Here is a 25,281-nt window from a genome sequence, read left to right as displayed (position 1 = left end):
AGAGGGAAAGCCATTTCTCAATATGAAAAACAATAGAATGTCAAAGGAAAAAAAAATAAAACACTGACTAGTTTGGGAGAATAAAAACAGACGGCTTTTCATTACGGCTTAATTAAATGGTCGGTTCAAGCAAGTTACAAAGCTGTTCTGATGGTTCTTGAGGTTTCTGAGGTTCTAATGAAACTCAATGTGCTATTTAAAGCTGGGGTAGGCAACATATCGTTGGCTGCATGGATCAATAATTCCATAATGACATTTTGAAATAATATAAATCAAGTGATTTAAGAGAGAGCTGCACCTTCTGGAGGCTCAAACCTAGGGATATTCTGCCCATGATGAGAGATGTTGACCAATCAAAGGGCATTTCAGTGAAAAAGTGTACTGCTATTGAATGTTCTACTAAGCAGCTGTGTGTACATGTCCCTTTGGTGGAAAGGCCACTATTACCACATCTGTAACAAATGGTTCTGCAAAGCAACCGACCAAAGAAAATGTGTCTCAAAAAGAGTTGGACTAGTAATATCGCCTCAGGTCAGTGAAGCATGTGCATCTGTCCATGCTCTTTGCACATTAACATAATTGTATTTGTTTATTTCAAAGCTTATTTATCTCTTACTAGCTGACTTAGCTACTCGGCTGTCCGTCTGAATTCATCTTCATACGACTTTGTTTTCGCTTTCCCCATTAACTTTCTGGTGGAAAACAAAGAGTGAACTCAGACCCTGTCAAAATTATGATATCAGGATAAACCCAGTGGAAAATTGAATGGACTACATAACTTCTGGGCCTGGCAGACTGGTCCTTCCTAACAAACCAGACTCAAAACAGGAAGGATAACACCCAGGGGGTGGTTAGATCACAGACCTGCTCACCTTGGCCTGCTCATAACCTGCACAGTCATGGCGAAGCATACATCTTCCCACAGTTTTAGGTTCATTTTTGCGACAGCTACTACAGTCAACACAAAGGGGAGGGAGTCTGGTGAGCATCTAATGAGGGAGGGCAGGGACAGAGAGAAAAATAGGCATTGGAAGGCACCCGTCATTAATTTCAATCAGTCTTCCACTTTGGCAGAGTTAATAACATCAGCACACTCTTCTGACCTGAGATGATAATACAACATCAACCTCCAGAAATTACTCATTAATATACCCCATTAAGTTAGACAGAGGTTGTGCTTAGGGAAAAACCAAGGGGAATTAATTTATTACATGCTTTTAAAAAGAATTTATACCATGTCAATTGAGATGTATCACAGCAGAGAAGAAGCGGTCAGGGTGACAGTGGCAAAGATAGGACGAGTGGGCATAAAAGGAAATAAAGATAGCCGGATGACATTAATATGCATGGATGGTGATTCAGAGCGAAAGAGCTTTGAGATAATTCATATGGAGACTTATACAAATAAATTTATCAGCATGTATGTTTGTCTAATTTCTGCAGCACGAGGCCTTGCTCCTGTGTGATTGAAGCATATTCTTTTTCGACACACATATTCAAACCCAATTCTAAATCTAGATAAACACAATCTAAGTAGGTCACTTACTTCTTTGCTTGTCAGAACTACCTTGTCCTCTGGGAACAGAACAGCATCTATGATGAATGTGATTGGAACTTGTTGAATCCAACCTCCCCGGGGCACTTTGGTCCATGGCAAGCTCCCACCCAGAGCTGTGCAAGGTCATATACGTATGTACTAAGTGGAGAGTCATGCGGACTGAGGCAGGGTACATCCCTAAGGCCTTCCCTTCCTCTTACCATCCATTTTAATCGGTTGTGTTGTGCAGGTAGGATTTGACATTTTTTTCTTTTATTTTGTTTTTTTAATTATGTCTTGCCTTGAGCTGATCCATATCCACTTGGAAATATTCGTCCATGTGTCCTCAGCACTCGTGTGTTTAACTACTGTAACCCTCGATTCTGCTCTCAGTCTGCCTTTCAGACAAAATGTGATTACAGGGTTCTTTAATATCTGAGTCACCTCCTGTCTTTTGCTAACCTACATAACCCAGCCTAAAGTAATATTTCCATGAGTAACGCTATTGAAATGTAAATGTCCTACAAGGTAGCTTCCCTTATCAAAATAAATTGCCTCTAACTGTAAATAGGGAATGGGCTTGGAGACAAATAATGCCTGCAGGTCTTCAGGATGGGTGTCCTTGATTCTATCAAGATAGGCAGACAAGCTGGGCAAAGCCTTAACGCAGTGACATGAAACTAACTAACTGGCTAGCTATCTATATGTTAAGAGCTATCCACTATGCTGCCATGGTAGGCGAAAGAAAATAATGGAATACTCCCCAACTGCGACTATACTCACCCACATGCCCACACAATAGTGAAAATATGCATTTTGGTGTTTCAAAACGACAAGCATGCTCAACACAAAGCATGCCTGACCTATCCTTAAACTGGCTAATTGCTATGAAGACCAATTAGCATGCCAAGTATCACTTAAAATGTCCAGAAGTGTCGGAACACAAACTCAAAAAATAAATGCACCTAATTCCTCACCCTGCTTCCTCATTATCACTGCTAAATGATGCTTCTATACGAGGGCAGGTGTTGGTGGTTCCGTGGAATGATATTTTTTTTTGTGAATGGCAGTTTGATGGGATTAGAGAAGAGAAGGATGGGTTTAAGTCCCGAATGGGGCTGCCTCTAGTGAGATAGCTGAGCTACAGTGTGCCAGTAATGAGGTAGTAGACACTTGCTTATCACCACCTTTTGCTTTGCTCACAGAGTGTATGAAGTGGGTCTGTGGAAGCCTGTGAGGACCAAAGTGCCCAGTGTGAGGCAGTCTGGTGAATAGTTATCATTCAGTTTTGTGCTGAAAGCAGCCAGTCCTCTTAAAATGTTCATCAATTTTCATAGAATCAATTCCAAAAGAAAAGAAGAAACCCACGGAGAAACCGTCTTTAACTCTGGACCCAGCAGATCCACAAGAGCCATGTCACTGGATACCACAGAGGAAATATCATTTTTCTGTCTTGCTACATTAATATCTATTCCCTTTTTTGTCTGCTGTTGGCATCCGTCTTCACAATCTGCCATTTGAATTTCTTCTCCAGCTCACAGCTTCTGCTGTGCAGAAACCCCCTTCCAGTAGTCCAAAATATCGTGAAGGTCCTCATCCTTGGCAAACTGCACCTTCTTACGCAGAGCATGACCTGCAGCTATATAGGATGCCTCCTCTCTGGGGCTTTTCTTGTAAGGTCGGAATCGCTCCCAGATCCGCAGTGTGCTCTCAGATGAATACTCTGGACTGGAGGAGTATCCAGAGTTGTAGTTGTGGTGGCGAGAAGGTGAGAGCTGGGAGTAAGTGGCTGTGGCATCCCTCTTAGAACGCCCCAGTGGCTTGAGAAATGAGGCCTTTTGGGTAGGTGAGGGTGATTCATTGCCATCCTCATAGTAGAGTGCAGGAAAGGAGTGGCGGTGCTCAGAGCTATGGTAGTCTGGATGAACCTCCAAAAGGTGCTGCTGCTGTCCAGGACCAACCACTCCACCTCCGCTCCCATTATTACAACCCATCCCACTCCCATTCACACTCACCCCACCACCATTTATGTTTCCCATCCCATTCCCATTGCAACCCCCTGCTCCACCACCTCCTCCTCCTCCACCACAACCGACAGGGCTTTCCTTTTCTGTTGGGTACTTGGGAGGATCACCACGTTGATCAGGAATATCCACACTGAACACTCTGGTGCCCTTGACAGATCCTACAGAAGGGGCACCACAACGGTTCTTCACCACAGCTGTGTCTGCACTCAACTGCCTCTGAAGGGGCCGCACTGCATTGGCTGGGGGTGGATCACGGTAAGGAGGTGAGAGGAACCCCCCTCCACTGATACCAGGCCGCTCAGACAGGGGCATGACCAGGGGCACTGGGGCCATAGAGGGTGGATGTGGTTGCTGATGCAGCTTAGGATGCTGCAAATGTTGCTGCAGATGCTGCTGAGGATGGGGCTGAGGATGTGGATGAAGCTGAATATGTGATTGAGGATGTGGCTGGAGTTGAGATTTTGGATGCACCTTTGGGGAGGAGGCCATGATCTGATCTCCAGGGTGTCCTGGAGAGAGGGGCAGGAGGTTGCGGGGGAGTGATGTGATAGAAGCTGGAGGCTGGGAGGAGGATTGAGAGCTGGCATTTTCAGCCGTGGCCACAGCGTTAGCAGAGGCATCCAGCTTGAGGGCATCAATACAGTTGTTGATGATCTGGTTTACCTTGTCCACCTCCTTGGCGATAGTGGAGATCTCTGATGCTGAGCCACGGCCGTCGTCATCGTCAGAATCCTCCCCAGCCTCTGTCCCATTCTCAGCCCCTCCTTGCACATCCACAACTACTTCTCCCCCTACTCCTACTCCTCCAGCTGGCATCCCTAACTCCCTCCCTTCCCCTGTCACTCCTGCCGTCCTCACATCCATGTAGTTGACCTTGCCGACTTTTGCCTCATTGAAGGCACTGGCCATTTTCTCCACCTGAGGCAAGGAGGAGAGGCGAGAAGAACTGGTGTTGGTAGATCCGTGGAGCATGCCTGTGCTGGAGGAGGCAGATTGGGGTAGCTTTCCTCCTGCCCCTCCTGAATGATGGTGCTGGTGAGCCTGCTCCTGGAGGCGCTGCATGGCACCTGGGTCATTAGTCACCGCCGCAGCTGCCTCTGGCCCATATCTGAAGAATGAGAGAATCACTTTGGAATAATCAATACATTTATTTTCATTATCTCACATTATACTGTGTATGTTAATTTGCAAATGTCACGACTGCAGTTGTAACTTTGACAGACTACTTTGTAAAAATGTGTTTTTCCTGTCTTAACAAAGAAGCCTTGGGATGATAAAGTCTGTGCTGTTTCAATTAAAGGTCAAATAAATTAGGAAAACAAAGAAAATTCCCTATAGCCTGAATGAGTATGCTGAGACAACGTGTTGCTGTTTGTATAAATGAGGCTATTCAAGGATTCAAAGGAAATTAATTAGTTAAGTAAAACAACTAAGCAACTGGACATTGCAATTATTCCAAATAAATAAATACATTATACATCAATTCCAAAGATAGATTTTCACTAACAAAAATGGCCAGTACCTCATCTCCAAAATGGTTTTCTTCACACTTATAGCCTTCTCCTTCTCTTCCTGAATACGTCGCCTTCTGAGACAGTAATAAACAAATCCAAGCACAATGACCATGCCAAACAGACACCCCAGGATGGTCATGATGTAGTGAGTGGTTGTGGATGGATTGGTTCGCAGGTCCTCTGGTCCCATTGCTCGTGTGGTGAAAGACACACAGGTGTGGTTGTAGCGCTGAGATTTGCTCATAGACGCCACGCAGAAAGTGTAGTTGCTGTGTGGTTTTAGGTTTTCCACGGTAATAAGCTCCTTCTTGTTTTTAAGGGGCCTGATGTCTGCAACAAAAGTGTGGTTGTACTGGGAAAGTGCATACATCTTACTGTACGGCCGTGGGATTTGCACTTGCAGTGAAGCTGAGTAGAGGGAGACAGTTTGAACCTTCATAGAGATCTGGTGGTTATACGTTGGATCAGCAGTAGACGATATTGTTGGCTGGTGGTAAAGACCTTGGTCTGGGTTGTCCAAACCCATTCCTGACCCATCTTGCTCCGGTATCTGTGCGGTCATCCCTGTCCCACCATCTTGACACTTGGACACAAGCTTATAGAGGGCACTTCTTCCTTGCCCAGGAACTGGGCTCAGAAGAGGATATCCGTTCATTTCTGGAGGGGTTTCACACTGGAGACGGTCATAGGTGTGGGTGACATTGTTAAATGCCTCCAGCCAAGACAGAAAGCTGTAGAGGTCACAACCACAGTGGAATGGGTTTCCTGCTAGTTCACACACCATAAGCCTGTTGAGGAGAGTGAAGGTAGATGGCTCGAGCCGTGCCAACTTATTGGACGATAAGTCCAGGCTGCTGAGGCTGGGGCACTCCCAGAAGGCATTGGTGGCAATGACTTCGATGAGGTTGTGTTGCAAGAAGAGGCACTGCATTCGGCCCAGGCCTCTCAACATGCCCTCAGTCAGGTTGGTTAGCTTGTTGTAGCCAAGCTGGAGAACCTGGAATTTTACACAGCAAGACTAATTGTCAATGATTCAATATCTAGATTAATAGATATCTAATAGGGATGAACCAATACAATATTTAATATCTGCATCTGCTTCCCAATTCTGAACAAAATCACAAGATATCACAAAAAGTAAATCGTAAAATCCAAATCCAGATTAAATTAATCCAGATTAATTTAATTTTGTAAAATCACTATCATACTGATATAGGTACTGGTAAATACTAATAAATTGTAATATTTGTATCGGATATGAAAAAAAAGTGATATTGAGCCATCCCAAAACAATAGAAGGCAAGGTGAGATTTTTTTTTTATCTCACACAAAAACTCAAGGAACTTCATTTTAAATGAAACATAATTAAAAACATGTGAACAGAATTTTTTTTTTCTCTGCTCCACACCTGTAGGTTGGCCTGTCCAGCGAAGGCTCCGTCCTCGATGTAGCTGATCTCATTCTTGGTTAGATTGAGGTCAGTAAGGTTCGTGAAGCGATACATGGAGGTAAAGAGCACAGCCTTGAGTTTGTTCTCATTCAGCCTCAGGTCATGAACCTAAGAGGGACAGAAGAGCAAATGACTTTCAGGTGATGCATTGCATCTGCTGGCAGCCGTAGAGCAGGAACCTTTACTTTTTATGCCAAAAATAGTTGCCAACAGCATATTGCGCCTCCAAACATGGCGGTTTGACATCAAATTTCTTTACCCAGTTAATACTTCTGGACAAAATTAGCTGCTCAAAGTCTGCTTCCTGGCAAATGAGCATCCCTTCTGAGAGTGGAATGGAGTTGTATGTTAACTTCGCCAATGGGTTTTTTAATTGAAATTTTCAATTTTAAGTAATTTATTCTGCAAATTAAATACAACATCAAGCCACTATCAAAAAGCGAACAATTTGCTGAAGAAAAAAACATTTGCTGATTAAGCTTTTCTGAGAATGTTGAAGATATGATGTGGATTAAGAGGTCCAATCTTGCTCTCGTGAGATGCAACAATGCCACATGGACTCATTCAGGACCTTAAGTGAGGTTTTCTTGTTTGCTATAAATGCTATACACCTTTTACAGTAATTATAACTGCCTCAAGATAGCCAGCGATCAGTTTATTACTAACAATTTAACAGCATAGCAATTACGCCACAAGTGCTCCTGCTTTCACCCTCATTAGTCGTATAAATGTAACCTTGTAACTATATTGGTTAACATGAACATTCCATTTTATTATCTATAAAGTAAAAAAAAAATATATATGTATGTATATCTATATATATAGATATACATATGTATATCTATATATATATATATATATATATATATATATATATATATATATATATACACATATATATATATATATCATTGTCGTACTGTAACCACAGCCAACGTAGAATCACAATAAACCATATGGAGAGTATACTGACGGAACCGCATTATATTCAGTTGCAGCTTTGCGAGGGTCTGTGTCGTGATTAATGGCATGTGCACCTTATCTGACACCATCATCGCCGAAGTGCATGGCGGCATTTATAGAAGTGGCTGTGGTGGTTTAAAAGGGCCGATGCATAGATGGGCTCATACTGACCGTGCTGTTAATGTGCTGGGGGATGGTCTCGTATGGAGGCTGGTTCTGGCTGCAGATAGCCAGCCAAACATAGCCTTTATCCCCCTCTATTAGCCAGCAGTCGCCTTGCACCTCGCCAGGCAGGTGGAGGAGCAACAGCACAGGGAGCATAAGAGAGAGGAAATGGGGGGAGGACAAACAAAGTCTTCTGGCCATGGTTAGGATGAGAAGTGTTTGCGGTCGTCTCACTTGAAAGGAGGAACAGAAAGGAGCGGAGGAAAAGAAGGCAGCAAGCAGGGGTTTGATGTCAGGACGTGCTGCAGGTCAGGTGCAGGTAGACAAAATGTACGTCGAGCGAAAGGTAAACAGACGGATGTATTCAAGACTTTTAGAGCTGAGCGTGCAGCATGTTGGCAAATCCTGTCCCCATCTTAGGTGTTCCACATCAACGGGTTTTGGACACTGTCACCCCAACTGTCACTCATGGCCTCGGACAAACGGTTGTCAATCTTGACAGCACAGATGTGGAGGTGTCACTCTCAAAGACAGGAAGAAGACCTATATACAAAACACATACAAAGAGAGAAAGAGAGGGAATGAACGTTAGTGACTGATTAACAAGTGGCAGAAAATGATGTTGCACATCCACAGATGGTTTTGAATTTGTAAAATCATAATAAAAAACAAAAAAGATGCATGAATCTAGTACCCAATCCCTATTAGGTAATGCACCACATTAATAAATCCATTAACTGACACTATTATTTAATTATGTCTTAATCAAGCCCACACAAACACTTTGTGACTTTGCTTTTCAGAGTGTTTTCCGCTTTTCATGTTCCATAATTATGAACATGAAAATCACAGCCACACATCTGTCCACACATTAGCACATGATGCACCAATAAAAATGAAAAAAATAAGAGAGAGAGGATTTTCTTTTGTGTTTTTGTCACCATTTACAAGCTCTATTGTTTCAACTTTGAGGTACAGAATGAAACAATAACAAAATGTATTTGTATAGGGGTGAAAACAGGGGAGGCTGGCTAAGTGGGAAAACAGAGGAGAGCTGTTGTAATTTGCATGTTTTAACAGGACAGTAGCTGACATTTAGACATTTACCTTTCTCAGGGGATTAACTATGGATTAGGCTCTAATCCAGCGTAAAATATTATGTATCTCATCACCACAGCGGCAACTCTTAATTTGTTTCCAAAGTTTTGATTCGCTCGCAGGGAAAAGTTATTGAGCCGCAATATGAATGACAGGGAATTGGTAATAAGAACTACTGAGTAATCGACTCTTCTTAGGCCCCTTTCACACCTGGCGCTAACATTCATCCTGAGAGAATCGGTCGATCGCAAGTTAAAGACAGCTTTAAGTATTAAAATGTGTCCTGCATGCATTTTCTGTTTCGTGTGTGCTCTTTTTTCAGTGATTCAGTGGAAAATCAGCTTACAATACTTTTAAGGCTGTGCCAAAGCAAAAAAATAAATAATGCTAGTTGAATATTTGAATATTCTAAACTCCAGCGCATTAGAGCTGGTGGAATCAATGCAGGGTCCATAGTTGATAAGCTAAAAGGACCAGCTTATGAGATGCATTCATAGACCCCAGGAAATGTTAACACTTCTGCAGGATCGACAGCATATTGAGTTTAGAGGAGCAGCTTCAAGATGTCCTCAAGAAAAATTTTCAACTGCATCACCACGGCAAGAACAAATGAAGTCCCATCGACTAAATACTTACTACTATTGCCACCTTGGGAGGATAGTTTCATGAGAAATGAAGTCGTCAATGGAGTTGGAAGTTTTGTTTTTTATGGACGCAATCATTAATAAAACATTATTTATTAGCAAACACTAGGAGGGTTTTCTTTTACAACACATATGATGAGGCGGTCTGGATAAATCAAGTGAAGCCAGCTAATGCTAGCTTTTCCACACTTACCGTACAGACCCCAGCTTTAACCACCCCAACCCTAATATTTCTCATCATCTGTCCTGTCCTGTGCCTCTTTTGGCCTCGATAGTCACTTCGTATTTCGGTTGCGCCAAACCCCATGCAGCTCTCAGTCCTCACAGAAATTGATAATGACATTTCAATAGCTCCACCATGGGCATTCAATTTGTCTTTGACCCAGCAATGTTGTCACGTGGTCGTAAAAAAAACAGAAGGCCCCCAAACTAATGCCGGCAACTCACAGCTTCAGAACCTCTTGTGCAGCCTCCTTTCTAATCCGTAGTATATTTCTGTAAATCATCCATTAATCAGCGGTAATATTTTCTCTGGATTTGCTATCACTGATTTTAACTGCTGTGATGTGGATCATGTGTGTGTGGATGACGCCGTGGCACGATGTTGAGAGAAGACGCAAGCAGTGAATTATTGATCAAACAACATTGATGATAATGACCATGCTCACACTGACACACATTCTATTCTATTCCTTCTCTTCTCCCCTCTCTTTGAAGACAACTCCAAGTCATCATCAGTCAGTCATCATCTAACCGCTTTATCCTCCACCAGAGGGTCGCGGGGGGTGCTGTGCCAATCTCAGCTACATCGGGCGATAGGCGGGGTACACCCTGGACAGTTCGCCAGTCCATCGCAGGGCCACACACAACTAGAGACAAACAACCATTCACTCTCACACTCACTCCTATGGTCAATTTAGAGTGTCCAATTTACCTAATCCCCACATTGCATGTTTTTGGACTGTGGGAGGAAGCTGGAGAACCCGAAGAGAACCCATGCACACACGGGGAGAACATGCAAACTCCATGCAGAAAGGCCCTTGTTCCAACCGGGGCTCAAACCTGGGTCTTCTCGCTGCAAGGCGAGAGTGCTAACCACTACACCACCGTGTGGCCCGACAACTCCAAGTCTAGTGTCAAAAAACAATGATATAGATTTGTCTATATCCTTGCATAACTAACTGAGTAACCTGTCCAATAGTGTTGTTTTTTTTTAGAATTTTGACTCTATCTCCTTCTTTCTATTCTACGCTTTTCTGTCTCTTCTTGCGTGTGCCTGCATTGTTTTAAACCTGCTTATCTCTGCTGCCTTCCAAGAACAAACACCCAAAAACACCTCACTGCCAAATCATGCCCTGTGACACCTTTTGTGCGCCATCACGTCCCCTCCCCACTGCTTTCATCACATTTCTGCCACTGGTTTTATTTTTGACACGGAGCCAGAGGAAGAGACAGCCTTACGTTCTCTTTCTTCTCCAAACCCAGACTGTTTATGTGTTTAATTACTGTCCCTGATAGCTGGGCTTTAATTAAAGCTTCGCATCTGACAAACAACACTAATGATGTCAGGGCACAGAAGCAAATGGAATGTCTCCAAATGAAGTAAAGAATGGGGCTGACGGCCTTCCACGGGGACAAAGAAAAGGGAAAACCTTAGTAGATCCTAACCAAGCGCCAGAGGTCAGCTGAGAATGACCAGACTGGTATGAAGGGCCTACATAAAGCCTACAGTAACTCAAAGAAGGGATGCAGAATATCATCTTCATCGCCACTGCAACTGTGCAAGTGTAGACTTTTTACCTGACCTAAAACTATATGAACCTCCATATTTCTTCCTCTGGTGACGATAAAGTAAATTTAATGGCAATTCATCAGTTGTTGTTGACATATTTCGGTCTAGACCAAAGTGATGGACTGACCAATCAACTGCCAGAGTTTTTAAAAGTAAAACCTCAGGCAATGGAGACCTAAGTGAGAGGAGTGCCACAGAGTCCAGCAGTTACTGGGTGAATGCAGCATTGGAAGTTTATAGTATAGAGGGCATTTCGTTATCTGCTATTAAAGCAAACAAGTTTAAGCTTTTATGTGTTTTTTTTATTGTTTCATATACTGAGAAACAGTGTTTTAAGTTTTTCTCACAAGCCACAATCACCCTCTGAATGTCAAATAATCACTCCTTCATCTGTTCACAGCCTACGGGTGAATAATAGCAAACATTAGCAACTCATTTGGAGGTAAATCCCTAGTTGTGTGAACTCTAATGATATGCAAACCTTTCTATTACCATGTTCCTGATATTAACTGAAGTCTACTCATCCGTGCAGTTGCCACTACTGTGGGCCTTACTGACACTGCAGCCTTAAGAGAAAACTAGCACACAGCTATAAGATCATCCAGAAACATGTGAAAAATGGTGTGTGGAAGTGTTTTAGGTTCAAACTCAAACTTAAAGTGACAGCCCTAATCTGCATGTAGTCGACCTATTATCTTAGTGAGTTTAAATTAAAGTTAGGGTGACTCATTTTGTGGTTAATATAAACTTGAGGAACGGTTCGTACGTGTGAAATCGAAGTCTCTGTCAACATGTCTGTGCTGCAAGACTTGACAAGAGGTCAATAACGAGGCAGACGAGAGTAGCACAGCTCCCCTGGAAATAGGTCGTGAACCTTTCCACTGAGTGAGAAAGAAGATAGACAGACAGATAGACAGGCAACGGAAAAACAGAGGCAGCTACGATGGAGGGAAGTGCTAAGGGACATGACCTCAAACAGATTTGTCCACGGTTTGCTAGTGAACCATGCAGTCATGCAGCCTCTGATTGAAAAACCCAGCAGACCACAGCCCTTCATCCAGGAATTTCATCATCGCTCGGACCGAGCATCTTCTCGTTTTGCCAGTCAATCCAGACTGTAACCCATCAGGCAATCAGGACCGTAGCCAGTTAGCAAGACACACGGGCAGGTCAGCCTGTGGATCGGCCAGGCAGTCGGTTCACCAGTCGGTCATTTAGCCAGGAGCCAGTGATTGAAGCACCATGCAGCCTATTGCCTATTAGCGGTATCTGCGGATCCCAGCTGGTCTGTTTTACCTTCAAAGCTGCCGCATCGCTCTTTCAAATCCAATTTATTTCTGTAACTTTCAACCTTTCATGAAGCCAATGCATTGTTTCTTTCAAATCCTGTGCATAGGGTGTCTCTTTATGTTTTTCTTTCATTTTAGAGACATTTAGTCTCCCCCCGCCTCTCTTGAATGTCTGTGGTAAGTTAATAGAATATTCAAATTAAATATCAGATACACAGAGGTATTTCCACTATACACTAGCAACTTGAATCAAATGTATTCCTGCTTTCCTTTCATTACCTCTCTCTCTCTCTTTCTCTGTCTCTCGAGTCCGTCCTTGTCCCCAGTCTCAGCTCAAACTACACGGAATCTCTTTCTGCAGGTCTTTCATGTAACATCAAATTGTCCCCACTTTTGTTTTGAGGGTAGGGAACATCTGTTGCTGTCACGCAGACAAAACTCCCACAGGAATAGCAGCCCGGAGAAGAAGTTGTCCACTGCTGAGTGCTTTTAGCCACTCGCTTTGTTCAGTGAAAAACTCGGTGGAATTTGCCAAAACAAACTGTTCCAACAAGTGGAGCATCATGCGACTGCAGAATGAGCTGCAGGGAAGAATTAGAGGCAGGTTCTTGGTGTAGGTACAAAGAATCACCTAAAAACATTTCCTTCACCAAATCATTCCAATATTCTTTTGAATATCATCTGCTCTCCTAGTTTCTACCACTGGCTAAATGACAATGAAAGACCCGGTCGGTTTCTGTACCTAATGTTAGCCATAAATGAGTCATTCATAATAAAACACTTATAACTAGCTCCGATTATACTGTGTGGTGCATAAATGTCACTGTGTGAAATATTCATTAAAACTATACAGTAGTTTCTGCTACTAAAAAGAAAAAAAAAGTCACAGTAAACTGAGCTTTTATGGTCTTGGATTGGCTCGGATTGGCGGTTGTTAAAATCACTTCAGTAGATTAAAATGGAAACTGACCAAGTCTTGTGCAGTGAAGTCCAATTTATTTAATTAGGTTCCCACTCAAACTTCACTCCTCTCATTTGTGTCAACTGTGGTTTCCTGAATTTCTTTGAGTGGACCCCGCGGACCACGCATGATAACCTACAAATGAGGTGTGAGGGCAAAAGATTGGAATTAGGATCAGATATGTTGAACGTTTGACTGCAGTTTCTTCAGCTTCTGCTCAGTCTCATGAGCCAATGAGATGACCACGAACCTCGTGAGAATCTATTCCCATCTTTTTCTCATAAACTTAACCCACAGGCACACCAAAGGGCATTCTGCTCAGTGCCTTATGAATGAGTGTATGAAAGCAGCCTACTGCTCTATATGTGTGTGTCATCCTCTGTCTTTGTGAGGACATAATGTGCATGATACATCTTAGAGGTAAAGACATTTTTAATGTTTCCATGGTTCCAAAATCTGGGCTTCACGCGTTGATGACGCAAATCACGTCACATGCACACGATGCGCACTGAGCGCAGACGTATACCAGGGCCTTTAGGCTCTGCTTCCTGCCTTGGGGAAATCATGAGGTTTCTGACCAATCATTTTACTATTCCAGCATCAGTAACGTCTGCATAAGCTGTAAAGACAGTAAGGAATAGTCGAGGCCGAGACAAGACCAAGACTTTGAGGGGTCGAGACCGAGACAAGACCAAGACTTTGAGGGGTCAAGACCGAGACAAGACCAAGACCGAGGCAGTAAAAGTTGGACGTGGTCCCAGCCGTCTCCGTGAGCGTCGCTTTGCAGAATTTACACGTTGCGCTGTGTTTTCTTTTGGAGGTATTTATGCACAAAAAGTCTTTGTGTTTTTTTTATTTTATTAATTTTATTAATTTTATTAAAATCCCAAGTCCGCTTTGTCCGAGACAAAACCGAGTAAAAATACAGTCGATTCCGGGACCTTCAAAAAGTCTCGAGACCAAGACTGATCTTGATTACTACAAGGAAGAAGAGTCTAAAAGAGAGTCAGTCAATAAATACAATGAAGCAAGTCCATCATCGGTTTATGACATGTTTTCATCCAAGGTTATCTTCCACAAATATGGTATATCTTCCCATCTGTCACTAGTTGTATTTCGTAAGCATTCACGTAATGCTAAAACGCTAAAATATTTCCCGATAATGGTCTGACACATGCCATAAATATCAATATGCCACAATTATGCATATTTTCCTGCCTGCTTAGAAAACATCTACAGTTTTGACCCAATTACATTGTCCCGCAGGAGCACAGAAAATGTAATAAAATGACACAGCACAGGAACATTAACGGAGGAGCTGTCAGGTGGAAAATTAAAGTTGGTTAGCAAGCCACGATCGTTAACAACGTGTCATTAAAATGTCCTCATGTGCAGACATTTATTGATGTGTATTCTTGCGATTTTTGTTTCCGTTGAACCCAGTCCACCGTGAGACACCGTGCGACAAGGCCACACATTTTGGGTTTTAAACAGCTTGTCAACATGGATGAAACATTCAACTTATTATATCACATGTCCACTAATTGGTGACAGGCATTCATGACTAATTTGTCATGGCAACACTGTCAATATAGGACATGGCTGTGGCTCACGATGTAGGCAAACTAAGATTAATGGAAAACAAATTGTTGTTTTGGTGAACCAGAAGGGCACTGTAAAGTCCTTTATAAATACAATCAATCTAACAAAACTAAAAATATCACTATCTCTCTGCCTCGCATGGATTTTGGGGGATATTGGTCTTTGAATTACATCACCAGCCTCGATCAATAGAGCGGAATGGGATTTATTTTTCTCTGAAAACATGCAGTTGACTTTCTGGACACAATGTCACAACAGTGTCACAACAGTGTCATGCATCCTGAAATGAAAGATTTGCCATGACGTGTGCACTCGCACCGCAGCCCTTCATTATACCAGGTTTGTGTGTCCGTATAGCCGCTGTGTCTTCATTACTTTTTAAAACCATGCAGAAGTTCTTCCCTCCAGTTCGACTCAGCAGGTTTGTTGAAGTAACAGCTCACTATGGAAACTGCTCTCCCTGCGCTCTTAAGGAAAACAGAGGGAGAGGGAGGAGTGAGCGAGAATATGCAAATGAGATAGAAATGAGAAGAAAGATGACTGCTGGTGTGAATGAATGAATGAATGAATGAATGAATGAATGACTCCTCTGAGTTTTAATTCTAATTCCTGGTGATTGCAGTTTAATCAGTTGAATCACACTGAGGTTTGAATGTCTTTTTCAAGGTTGACCTTTTACATGGAAATGAGTGATGAGATGACAAGGATGATGAAGGAAATGTGGAGAGAGTAGATTTTTGTTATTATTATGATTATTATTGTTATTGTTAGTGCTATTGCTATTATTATTACTATTACTATTATTATTATTATTATTATTATAATAATATTTTTTATATATAATTATTATATGTAAATTATATAATAATATAAAATTATTATATATACATTATACAATAATTATATAATTATTATATAATGAGATTTATTTAACAAAAGAAGTGAAAAAGAGTATTTTTTTCCTTTGGATTTCAGTTAAAATCTGTAAATAACAAAGAGACACACGTATACATCTTTTCATATACTGTTGGAAATTGGACTGTCTTTTTTCTTTTAACAGACATTTAAATGAATATCCTTTACTACTGAAAGTGGAGGTATCTAACACTTGAAAGGTTGTAAAACGCCCACGACGCTGATCCACTGGGGCTCAAAGGGCTTTTTAGTGCACAGACATAACATGACACAGCAAAAGAGGAATGATGGAGCAGCTGCCACACAACAACACATTCTCCACACAAAAGAAACAAACAAAAACAAATAGTTTCAATTCTTTACAAGTTATGACAACTACTCAAGTGCATAAACCCTCTAAGGCAGGGGTGTCAAACATACGGCCCGGGGGCCAGAACCGGCCCGCCAGAGGGTCCAATCGGCCCACAGGATGAATTTGTTAAAATTTCACACTAATCTAAACGTAATGTCAAATGCTCCAGATACCCGTGACTAAATGTTTGTGCCTTTATAGATCCAGTGTGCTGTGTAAATAGTAAATTCAGGCACGATATTGTTGAAATTGCACTTATATTTCTCAAGAAATTTCATGTTTTGTAAAATTATCCTTCAGTAAATGTAAAACAAAGGAGAAAAAACAAAGGGGTTCTTGTTGTTCATAGGTTATTATGCTATTATTTTACTATTTTTACTGGTCCGGCCCCCTTGAGATGAAATCGTGCTGTATGTGGCCCCAGAACAAAAATGAGTTTGACACCCCTGCTCTAAGGGATAGAGATATAGTCAAACTGCTAAAACGCTAACTGCTAATCTTCCATCTTGCCCTAAATAAATAATGGATAATGTATGATATTGTTTTCTGTAATTGCTTTGTAATTAAATTTAAAATCACTTTTGTTGTTTTAAGTGGACATTTTAAACTCAACTTTTTTGCCCGTTAAGTATTAAATTAAACCCTATTTAATCCTATAGCCTGAGATAATTGGAGTTATGTGTTATGTTCCAGAAAATTGCTGTACAGTATTTCACACGTGGTCTTCAGGGAAGGTAGAAGATAGATTTATTATGGCCGTGCCCAATGATTAATTTCTAAATAATTAACGTAGAGATCATTTTAACAATATTTAAACTAATACAAGCACTTTTTCACTATTATTGTTGTTAATCAGGAGAATCATTTATTTATTATTAATTATGTTCCCATTACTTGATTAATACAACAAGGACTAGAACTAATAATTATTATGCAGTCACTTAATCTGTTGGTTAGGTTTTGTTTACTCATGACACAGTAATTTACATATAAACACAACAGACCACAAAGACCTAAAAACAGGACAGGGTTTTGACATATTCAGAATTTAAATGAGGCCACAGTTCAAATGGCGGCTCCACGATGTTTACTCTGTTACCGGCTGACAATCGTCCGTGTAAGTGACGACTTGTATGTGATCCCACCGATCACTTTTGACAGAAAATGAGCAGCCCGAGCATTCTCTACAAACAAATCACTGCATTATCTGCAAGGAATAATGGGAATCAGCAGGTAAACACGCAGAATGCACACGCTCGGAAAGAAGAAGAGGACACAGAATGCACACGCTGAGATAGTGAGAGACACTGACACATACGGAGACGCCGTGGGGTTGCCCGATCACAGTCATCAGTCACTGTCATTGCATTTAAACACACCAGAGGGGGTTCGCCTCGTCCTGCTAAACGTGTAGCACTGACAAATGCAAACACATCATTTTTCACGAGGCTGCACTGGAGGAGAGAGAGAGAGAGAGAGAGAGAGAGAAAGAGAGAGAGAGAGAGAGACGGATGCTTCACAGGAAGAAAACAAGGGTTTGGGAACAGCAGGGGTGCCCACACTTTTTCAGCTTGGGAGCTACTTTTAAAAGTCAAAATGATCTAACTTAATCTACATAACAAATGCTAAACACACACACATATGTATATATAAATATGTATATATATATATATATGTAGTATACCTTATGTTGGTGTACCTTGCATAACTGCATGAACCTGTACGGCACAATACAACTGCATTTTTGGTCCTTACTCTTATTACCTTACTCTGATGACTTGCACTGAATGGAACCAGCCAGCGTTGCATAGTCCGGGCAGCGGCTGCCTTCACTTTTGAAGTCACCTCTGTGAAAAATGCCTGCTGTCCGGACAACTGTGATTTCGGTTCCTTCCTTCACCTTTTTCTTTTTTTTCGCTTTTTGGAGGGAAGTCAGCGTCATACGTTCCGCTCCACATTTCCCTTCTTCGAAATAAAGATCGCAGATTTGCAGATCAGACAAACACACTTCGAATATGACACCGGAAGTTGTACGTTTTTGGTTTCCTACTTCCCCACTCATGTTTATACCCTTTCTTTAGTAGAACTGTATATTATTGGTAAATTATAATTGGAAGGCAAACTAGGTAATCAGCTCGGTAGTTGACCGCACATGTGTGGTGAACCGCATGTTAGAAAACATGAGATCTCAGACTGGTTTACCTGTATGTCAATCAAGTGGCAAATGCCATAGTGAGGATTATGGAAAAAGTTCCTGCCAGAAAAAAAAAAGAGGTAAAAAAAAGGTTGAAATGATAAGATAAAAGGTCGAAATTTTGAGATAAAAAGTCATAATTATGAGATAAAAAGTCGAAATTATGAGATAAAAGGTTGATATTATGAGATAAAAAGTTATAAATATGAGATAAAAAGGCAAAATTCTGAGATAAAAAGTCGAAATTACGAGATAAAAAGTCATAATTATGAGATAAAAAGTCGAAATTATGAGATAAAAGGTTGATATTATGAGATAAAAGTCATAAATATGAGATAAAAAGTCAAAATTATGAGATAAAAAGTCGAAATTACGAGATACAAATGTTATAATTATGAGATAAAAAGTAGAAATTATGAGATAAAAAGTCCCAATTATGAGATAAAAAGTCGAAATTATGAGATAAAAAGTCACAATTATGAGATAAAAAGTCACAATTATGAGATAAAAAGTCACAATTATGAGATAAAAAAGTTATAATTAACATGTAATCAACCTTTTTCACAAGAGCCAATTCTTGACACAAAGTCACAGGACAAACAATCTTCTACCACTGTATCCTGCAGGGGGCACTGGTGCCAATCCCAGCTGACGTAATGTTGGGCTACATAAATAAAACTGACTTTCAGTTTTCCGTCTCCATGACCCAGAATGAGGATACAGTCTGGTGTTCACTTCTCAGGTCTCCTTGGAAATTTGCATCTCCGTTTTCTTTTCAAAGCTGGAGCAACTTCAAGTGCACAGTCAGGACTTTCTTTCATGATTTTCTGTATAGGAAGAACTCGTTCAAAAACACATTGGGTCCTCCAATCCAATGTCCTTCTCTGGGGTTTGACTTTGAGATCTTTTGTAAGCTGCTGTGCCTTTGATTTATTTAGGACATGAACTGTGGACTTGCAAAGAACGTTATCAACAATAAAAATGAAATGAGGATGAATATTTTAGCTTTTTTCCCAGAGAGTCTGTCAAAGTGATTGTTGTATATACTATAAATGGAAGTCATTTATTAGCACATTTCAGCTGTTGACAGCTGCTGTGCAACTCCATAAATCAAACATACTGTATATTCAGCGCACAGATTACAGCAACATGATGAAATCTCTGGACTTCCGTTCATATTTCTTGTTTTTGTCTGTTCATTGCCAGAGATCAGTCTCCAGTTTACAATGATGGATTACCACACAGGTGGTCTGGACACAAGCTCAGGGCCCTGGCCCCGTCACTCAAGGCAATTGAATTGGACTCTGTCAAACAGTAGGACTGTGACGACTTGAACTTTTTTTTTTTTTTTTAAACCAGTGGAAAGACAAAGAATGCTTTAGGTGCAGATATTTTTCTCTGCACAATTTTGTGTTTGCACTATAACAAGTCCCGCACACTGCTACTTCACGGCGCCAATGCCAGTCTCAAGCCGTCAGAGTTCACTGCGCGGTTAAAAATCCACATATATCGCAGGACTTGACAGAATGTGCTCCCTCCGATGCTTGTCCCTGGGTGTTTTGGTATCCCGGCAACAACTGTGCAGTATCCTCGCTTTATGTGAATAAAGCCGAGTTGCTCGGCACAGATATTCCCCCCAGCGTATGTCTACAGTTTTGATTCATACAGTTGCGTGACGGGATTGTGTAACGTCAGAAGTACAGAAGTACAAAATGGCAGTAATTGAAGACGAGGAAATACTGAAGATGTGGAAATTTCAAAGTGATCAAATGCTGTGTTGTTGGAAGATTACCCGAGGGCACACGAAAAGAATTTCAGATTGCAAATTGTGTTGTTTTTTTTTTTTGTCCAAATCCAACCAAAGCCTGTCAGTATAAGTTTGTTTACACTGCCTGTGACACGCAACGGTCACTGCTCGTTTTTCCTGTTTACATACAGTCCATGCAATGTCATGTACTACCAATATGCTCACAGATATGAATCTAAAACACGTAGCAAACCAGCTACTGTTTCAAACCATGACGATCGTGTATACTCTGCTGTGCTGCGTTTCCCAAACCTTTCGTATGCGGACCCACTTTTAAAAAAATTGCATTTATCTCATCCCAATTGAATTGAAATTATGAGATTAAAAAGTCGAAATTATGAGATAAAAAAAGTCACAGTTATGAGATAAAAAGTCGAAATTATGAGATAAAAGGTTGATATTATGAGATAAAAAGTCGAAATTATGAGACAAAAACTCATAATTTGAGATAAAAAGTAGAAAATATGAGATAAAAAGTCACAATTATGAGATACAAAGTCGAAATTACGAGATAAAAAAGTCATAATTATAATAAAAAAGTCATAATTATGAGACAAAAAGTCGAAATTATGAGACAAAAAGTCATAATTTGAGATAAAAAGTCAGATAAAAAGTAGATGAAAAAAGTCATTTGAGATAAAAGTCGAAATTACGAGATAAAAAGTCATAATATGAGATAAAAAGTAGAAAATATGAGATAAAAAGTTACAATTTTGAGATAAAAAGTCGAAATTACGAGATAAAAAGTCGAAATTACGAGATAAAAAGTCATAATTATGATGAAAAAAGCCTGTCAGTATACGTTTGTTTACACTGCCTGTGACACGCAACGGTCACTGCTCGTTTTTCCTGTTTACATACAGTCCATGCAATGTCATTTACTACCAATATGCTCACAGATATGAATCTAAAACACGTAGCAAACCAGCTACTGTTTCAAACCATGACGATCGTGTATACTCTGCTGTGCTGCATTTCCCAAACCTTTCGTATGCGGACCCACTTTTAAAAAATGGCATTTTATTTCATCCCAATTGACAAGAGCAAACATATGCATGCTCTTTACCACACTTCCTGTAAGACCTACTGTTATTTTTAATCAGGCAGACCATGGAAATTGTGGGATTTGTGAGAAACACATATTTGGAATGTACTGCAATTTATCATACACCTGATATTGATTTTATTTGTCCTTCTCATGTTATATTGTATTATACTGTATTGTTCAGCATCGTCATTATGCACATATTATTTTATAGAGGGCACATTTTCCTGTGTCGGAAATAAACGGAGAATTCTTCACAACACAGACCTCGACACATCAACATACTGTATGTATGTAGTACTTACAGTAACAGTGAACCGGCATGCACCCTGCAACTCCATGTCAGCCAGTCATTTATTTGATTGTTTACTTGGGAATGCCGAGTCAGCATTCCCGCCACTGTCTTGTCAAAATGGCCCATTCATCTGAATCAAATGTGTATCTGGCTGTTTTTCGAAACAGGAAAGAGCTTTGCCGCGCTGGTGCTTGCATTCGGTGTGTACTGAAATGGAAAAAAAATAAATAAAAATTGAAATAAAAACACAATTGATTTCTCGCCACTCGCGCCAAACCCCGGCCATCTCCATCTGCCTTCTCCGCACTGCGAGCACATACCTGCCGTGACCCCTTTAGTTTCAGCGCTATGTGACACAGCAGAACCATTGTACTGATTCATGGTGCAATCACAAAGCCAGATTCCTACAACATTTTGGGCTGTTAAATACATTTTTTCTTTTCCTTTTACAGGTATTGGAATTTAGTGCTTTCACATCACGTAAATAGACGTACAGGGAAGTGGGCGATTTGCACAGTTTAGGAGTAAAAAGAATGATAAATGTACCCAGACGTAGTAGGTAATTGTGTAAAAGTGGACAAGCCTTGATTTACACATTCCTAACCTGAAGCAGGAGATTGTGCATCAGTGTTGACTGGTGATGTGCATAGAAACACGAGACAAGAGCCGCTGTGCTGCTGGAGTCAAGGTTCCAATGTGTTAATGTGACATTTGACTAGAGGCGGCGCACGTTGGCCGCTGAGATACAGAGGCTCGCCGAGGCTCTGCTGTTTTAGTGATTGCGAGACCGGCCCTCGTGCCAGAAGAGAAGCTGAAGTGGAATTCATTTGGAAAGCGAAGAGATAGAGAGGCGCAACAGCTCTAGGTTTTAAAAAAGCCACGCCAAAGCCAAATTCAAATTCGAAAAGTGAACAACTGACTCTCAGGTGAGACTGAAAGCGTAAAAAATTAAGATTCCGTTGTCGTCGTTAATGAGAGCGATAAAAAAAAACAACAGACTGGCTGCAGACACTAGGGCAAATTAGAACATTGACGAAGCGAGGACAAAACTTTGTGCAGAGTAGATTTGATGCATTTGATTATTTTACCCGTTAGGATGAACGTTCATATGTGAGACTGGAATAAATACAGCTGAAAAGATTAAACTTTAAAAGGTTTTTTGGGGAACACATATTCGCCATGAACTAGGTGCTTACTAACATGCATATAATTATTATTATTATATTATTATTAGTCATTAGTAAGCACGTTAATCAGGACAAATCTTAATTCATGTCGTAATAGAGGTAGAATAAGAGTATATAGAATAAGGTGTTAATATGTGCTTAATAATTACTAATAAATAAAGGGCTAGTGTGCTATTTATGCATGTTAGTGAACACCTATAGTGAATATGTGTTCCCTAATCTAAAGTGTTACACAGATTGGACTGTACACATTTCTAATGGTCCCCTATCCTCAAAGAACAGGGTTTATGGCAAACAAAAAAATGTGTTATTCTGTATGAAGGCGATATTGTATTGTACATGCTTGTATTTTAATGCAGGGTGTTTAATATGGCACAACACAACAGTGGCACTGAGGCACATGGGTGCAAAGGGCCTCTATGAACAGAACTGTCAACATACTGCAGCAGAAGAGCATCAAAAACTAGACAAATCCTCTCTGTGATGTCACCAGAAGAATGAGGATTGAACCAAACACAAACCTTGGTCTGCCATTACAATGGAAAATTCTTAGTTCATTTTCGGTCACCTCACTTTGCCAATTCTTTATTCCTCCGTTCTTTTCCTTTACACCCCACTGTTCCTCAAAAATGTACTGTCCCTCCTTTTTTTTAATAGCTCTCCAAAGCATCCTTCATCTTGGCCTAAAGACTACATCACTTCTCTACCTTTTTACCCCTCTCCTTCTTCTACAACCCCTACGTCTGCGCTCTAAAATTCATTCCATTTCTTTGATTTCCCCAAAGTTTCCAAAAATGCCACCCTTTTCATCTCGGCCTCAAATTAGGCGGTGGTGCTATACCTCACTTTCTCCGCTCCTCAGCGTCTCCCTCGGTCCTCACATGTTCACCCCACGATTCACAACTCCCTCTCGTCTTTCTTTCCTCACTTCACCTCCCCAGGTTTTGTGACACCTGCTTTGGTCTGCCCCTCTTATTTCATCTCTCATCCCATATGGCCATCAATTTCCAAACTCTGTCACTCAGCAGCTACACCGACCGCTTTAATGTTTGGCACTCTTGTCCATGACATGCTTTGGACACTTTATGTGAAATCAATCATCAAATACTCGTCCACTGTGTCCACGCAGATTCCTGGACACATCATACACTAAGCCCACTGGGCTGCCTGGGACACGGCGCGCACGTGGAAGTGAATTGGAGCTCTCCTGCGTTCCCTTTCCTCGCAAGTATGTCAAGATGAAAGGCTGAAGCCTTGTTAGTGGGGCAGCAGCAGTCTGCTGACTAGCCTCAACTGGGGCAAGAGAGACATGAAGGTTCCCTGAATCGACTTGGAACAAGAGAACTTTCAGAAACAGAACTTTATCAGAGACATTTGCTGCTTTCTGAGTCATCCAGAGGTCACGGCTGTCAGATACATAGTTGCCTCAATTCTTAGGCAAAAAACATTGTGCTACCAGCAGGTATGCAGTAGCTGATGAGGTACAGCGACTTCACTTTATCGTATAGCAGACGGATGTTTGGAGCAGAAGTTGCATTGGGTTCCATTCATTACTTGGAAAAAATAAAGTATTATATATACTGTAATACATATAATTTCAGTTTTTTGCTATTTGAGTTTATTTTCTTTTTGATTTGTTGCTAGTTTGTTTCAGTAAAACTCTTCTTTTTTTGTTACAGAAAGATTTGAACTTGAGGAAAGATTCTGTGCTGTGATATAAGGAAAGTTGAAATGTGCGGATGTTCACATTTACTTTTCAAGTCAACACAAATGATCATGGGGCCAAACTTGCATCTATAACGCAAGGTAAACTTTAACTTTCTGAACGCACCTTAACATCCTTAAGCCAGAATCATGGCCTATTCATTACAGAAGATGTTGTTGTACTGTCGTGCAACAACTCTCCGTCCCAAGAGAAAAGCTGAACATCTGGCTGTGAATCCAGTGACGGGGGTTCGACATGCTACTCGAGGCCGAGCAGATTTGGAGGGCCACACATGCGTCCGACATGAATCCCAGCATGGAGCAACTTAAAACGGCAGCTTTACGACATTTCCCTGGAGACATTAAGCTTGTCTTCTGTCAGTGGCAGACGTCCTGCAGGCTGCTGTCCAGGGTTGTTGATGGTGCCTGTGAGGCTCAGTCTGCACACTTGGTTTTGGGGGCTGACGACTAAGATTCATTGCTTTGCTTTGTTTTGTTTTGCTCCTGAATGTCACTCCAGCTCTTAAGATGTGACATGAGGAAAATTAGCACCTTCTGTTGCTGGTGTGATTCAGCCCTGTTGGAAATTTCTAATTATACTATCTCAAAGTGAGCTTGGACGACAGTGTCGGCATCATCTGCACTACATGAAACAAACACACAACAAAAGTGGCTGGAAGGACAGTTTCGCCGATCACCGCAGTGTGAGTGTCGATGCATTTGAAAAACAATGGGACTCC

General features: G+C 41.1%; 1 protein-coding gene across 1 annotated transcript; it reads right to left on the bottom strand.

The window, feature by feature from the left end:
* Positions 1-1,077: 1,077 nt before the first annotated feature.
* On the bottom strand, positions 1,078-8,017 carry LOC122770644 (protein phosphatase 1 regulatory subunit 29-like). Its single transcript, XM_044027612.1, has 4 exons — positions 7,663-8,017; positions 6,487-6,636; positions 5,087-6,075; positions 1,078-4,672 (listed from the first exon to the last, which is right to left on the bottom strand). The coding sequence occupies exons 1-4, from the start codon at positions 7,855-7,857 to the stop codon at positions 3,073-3,075; spliced, it is 2,934 nt and encodes a 977-aa protein (XP_043883547.1). The 5' UTR covers positions 7,858-8,017; the 3' UTR covers positions 1,078-3,072.
* Between the last annotated feature and the right edge of the window lie 17,264 nt (positions 8,018-25,281).

Source organism: Solea senegalensis, linkage group LG6, assembly GCF_019176455.1.
Source record: "Solea senegalensis isolate Sse05_10M linkage group LG6, IFAPA_SoseM_1, whole genome shotgun sequence".
NCBI lineage: Eukaryota > Metazoa > Chordata > Actinopteri > Pleuronectiformes > Soleidae > Solea > Solea senegalensis.
Note: the sequence above shows the minus strand (reverse complement) of the source record. Positions and strands in the feature narration are given on the sequence as shown.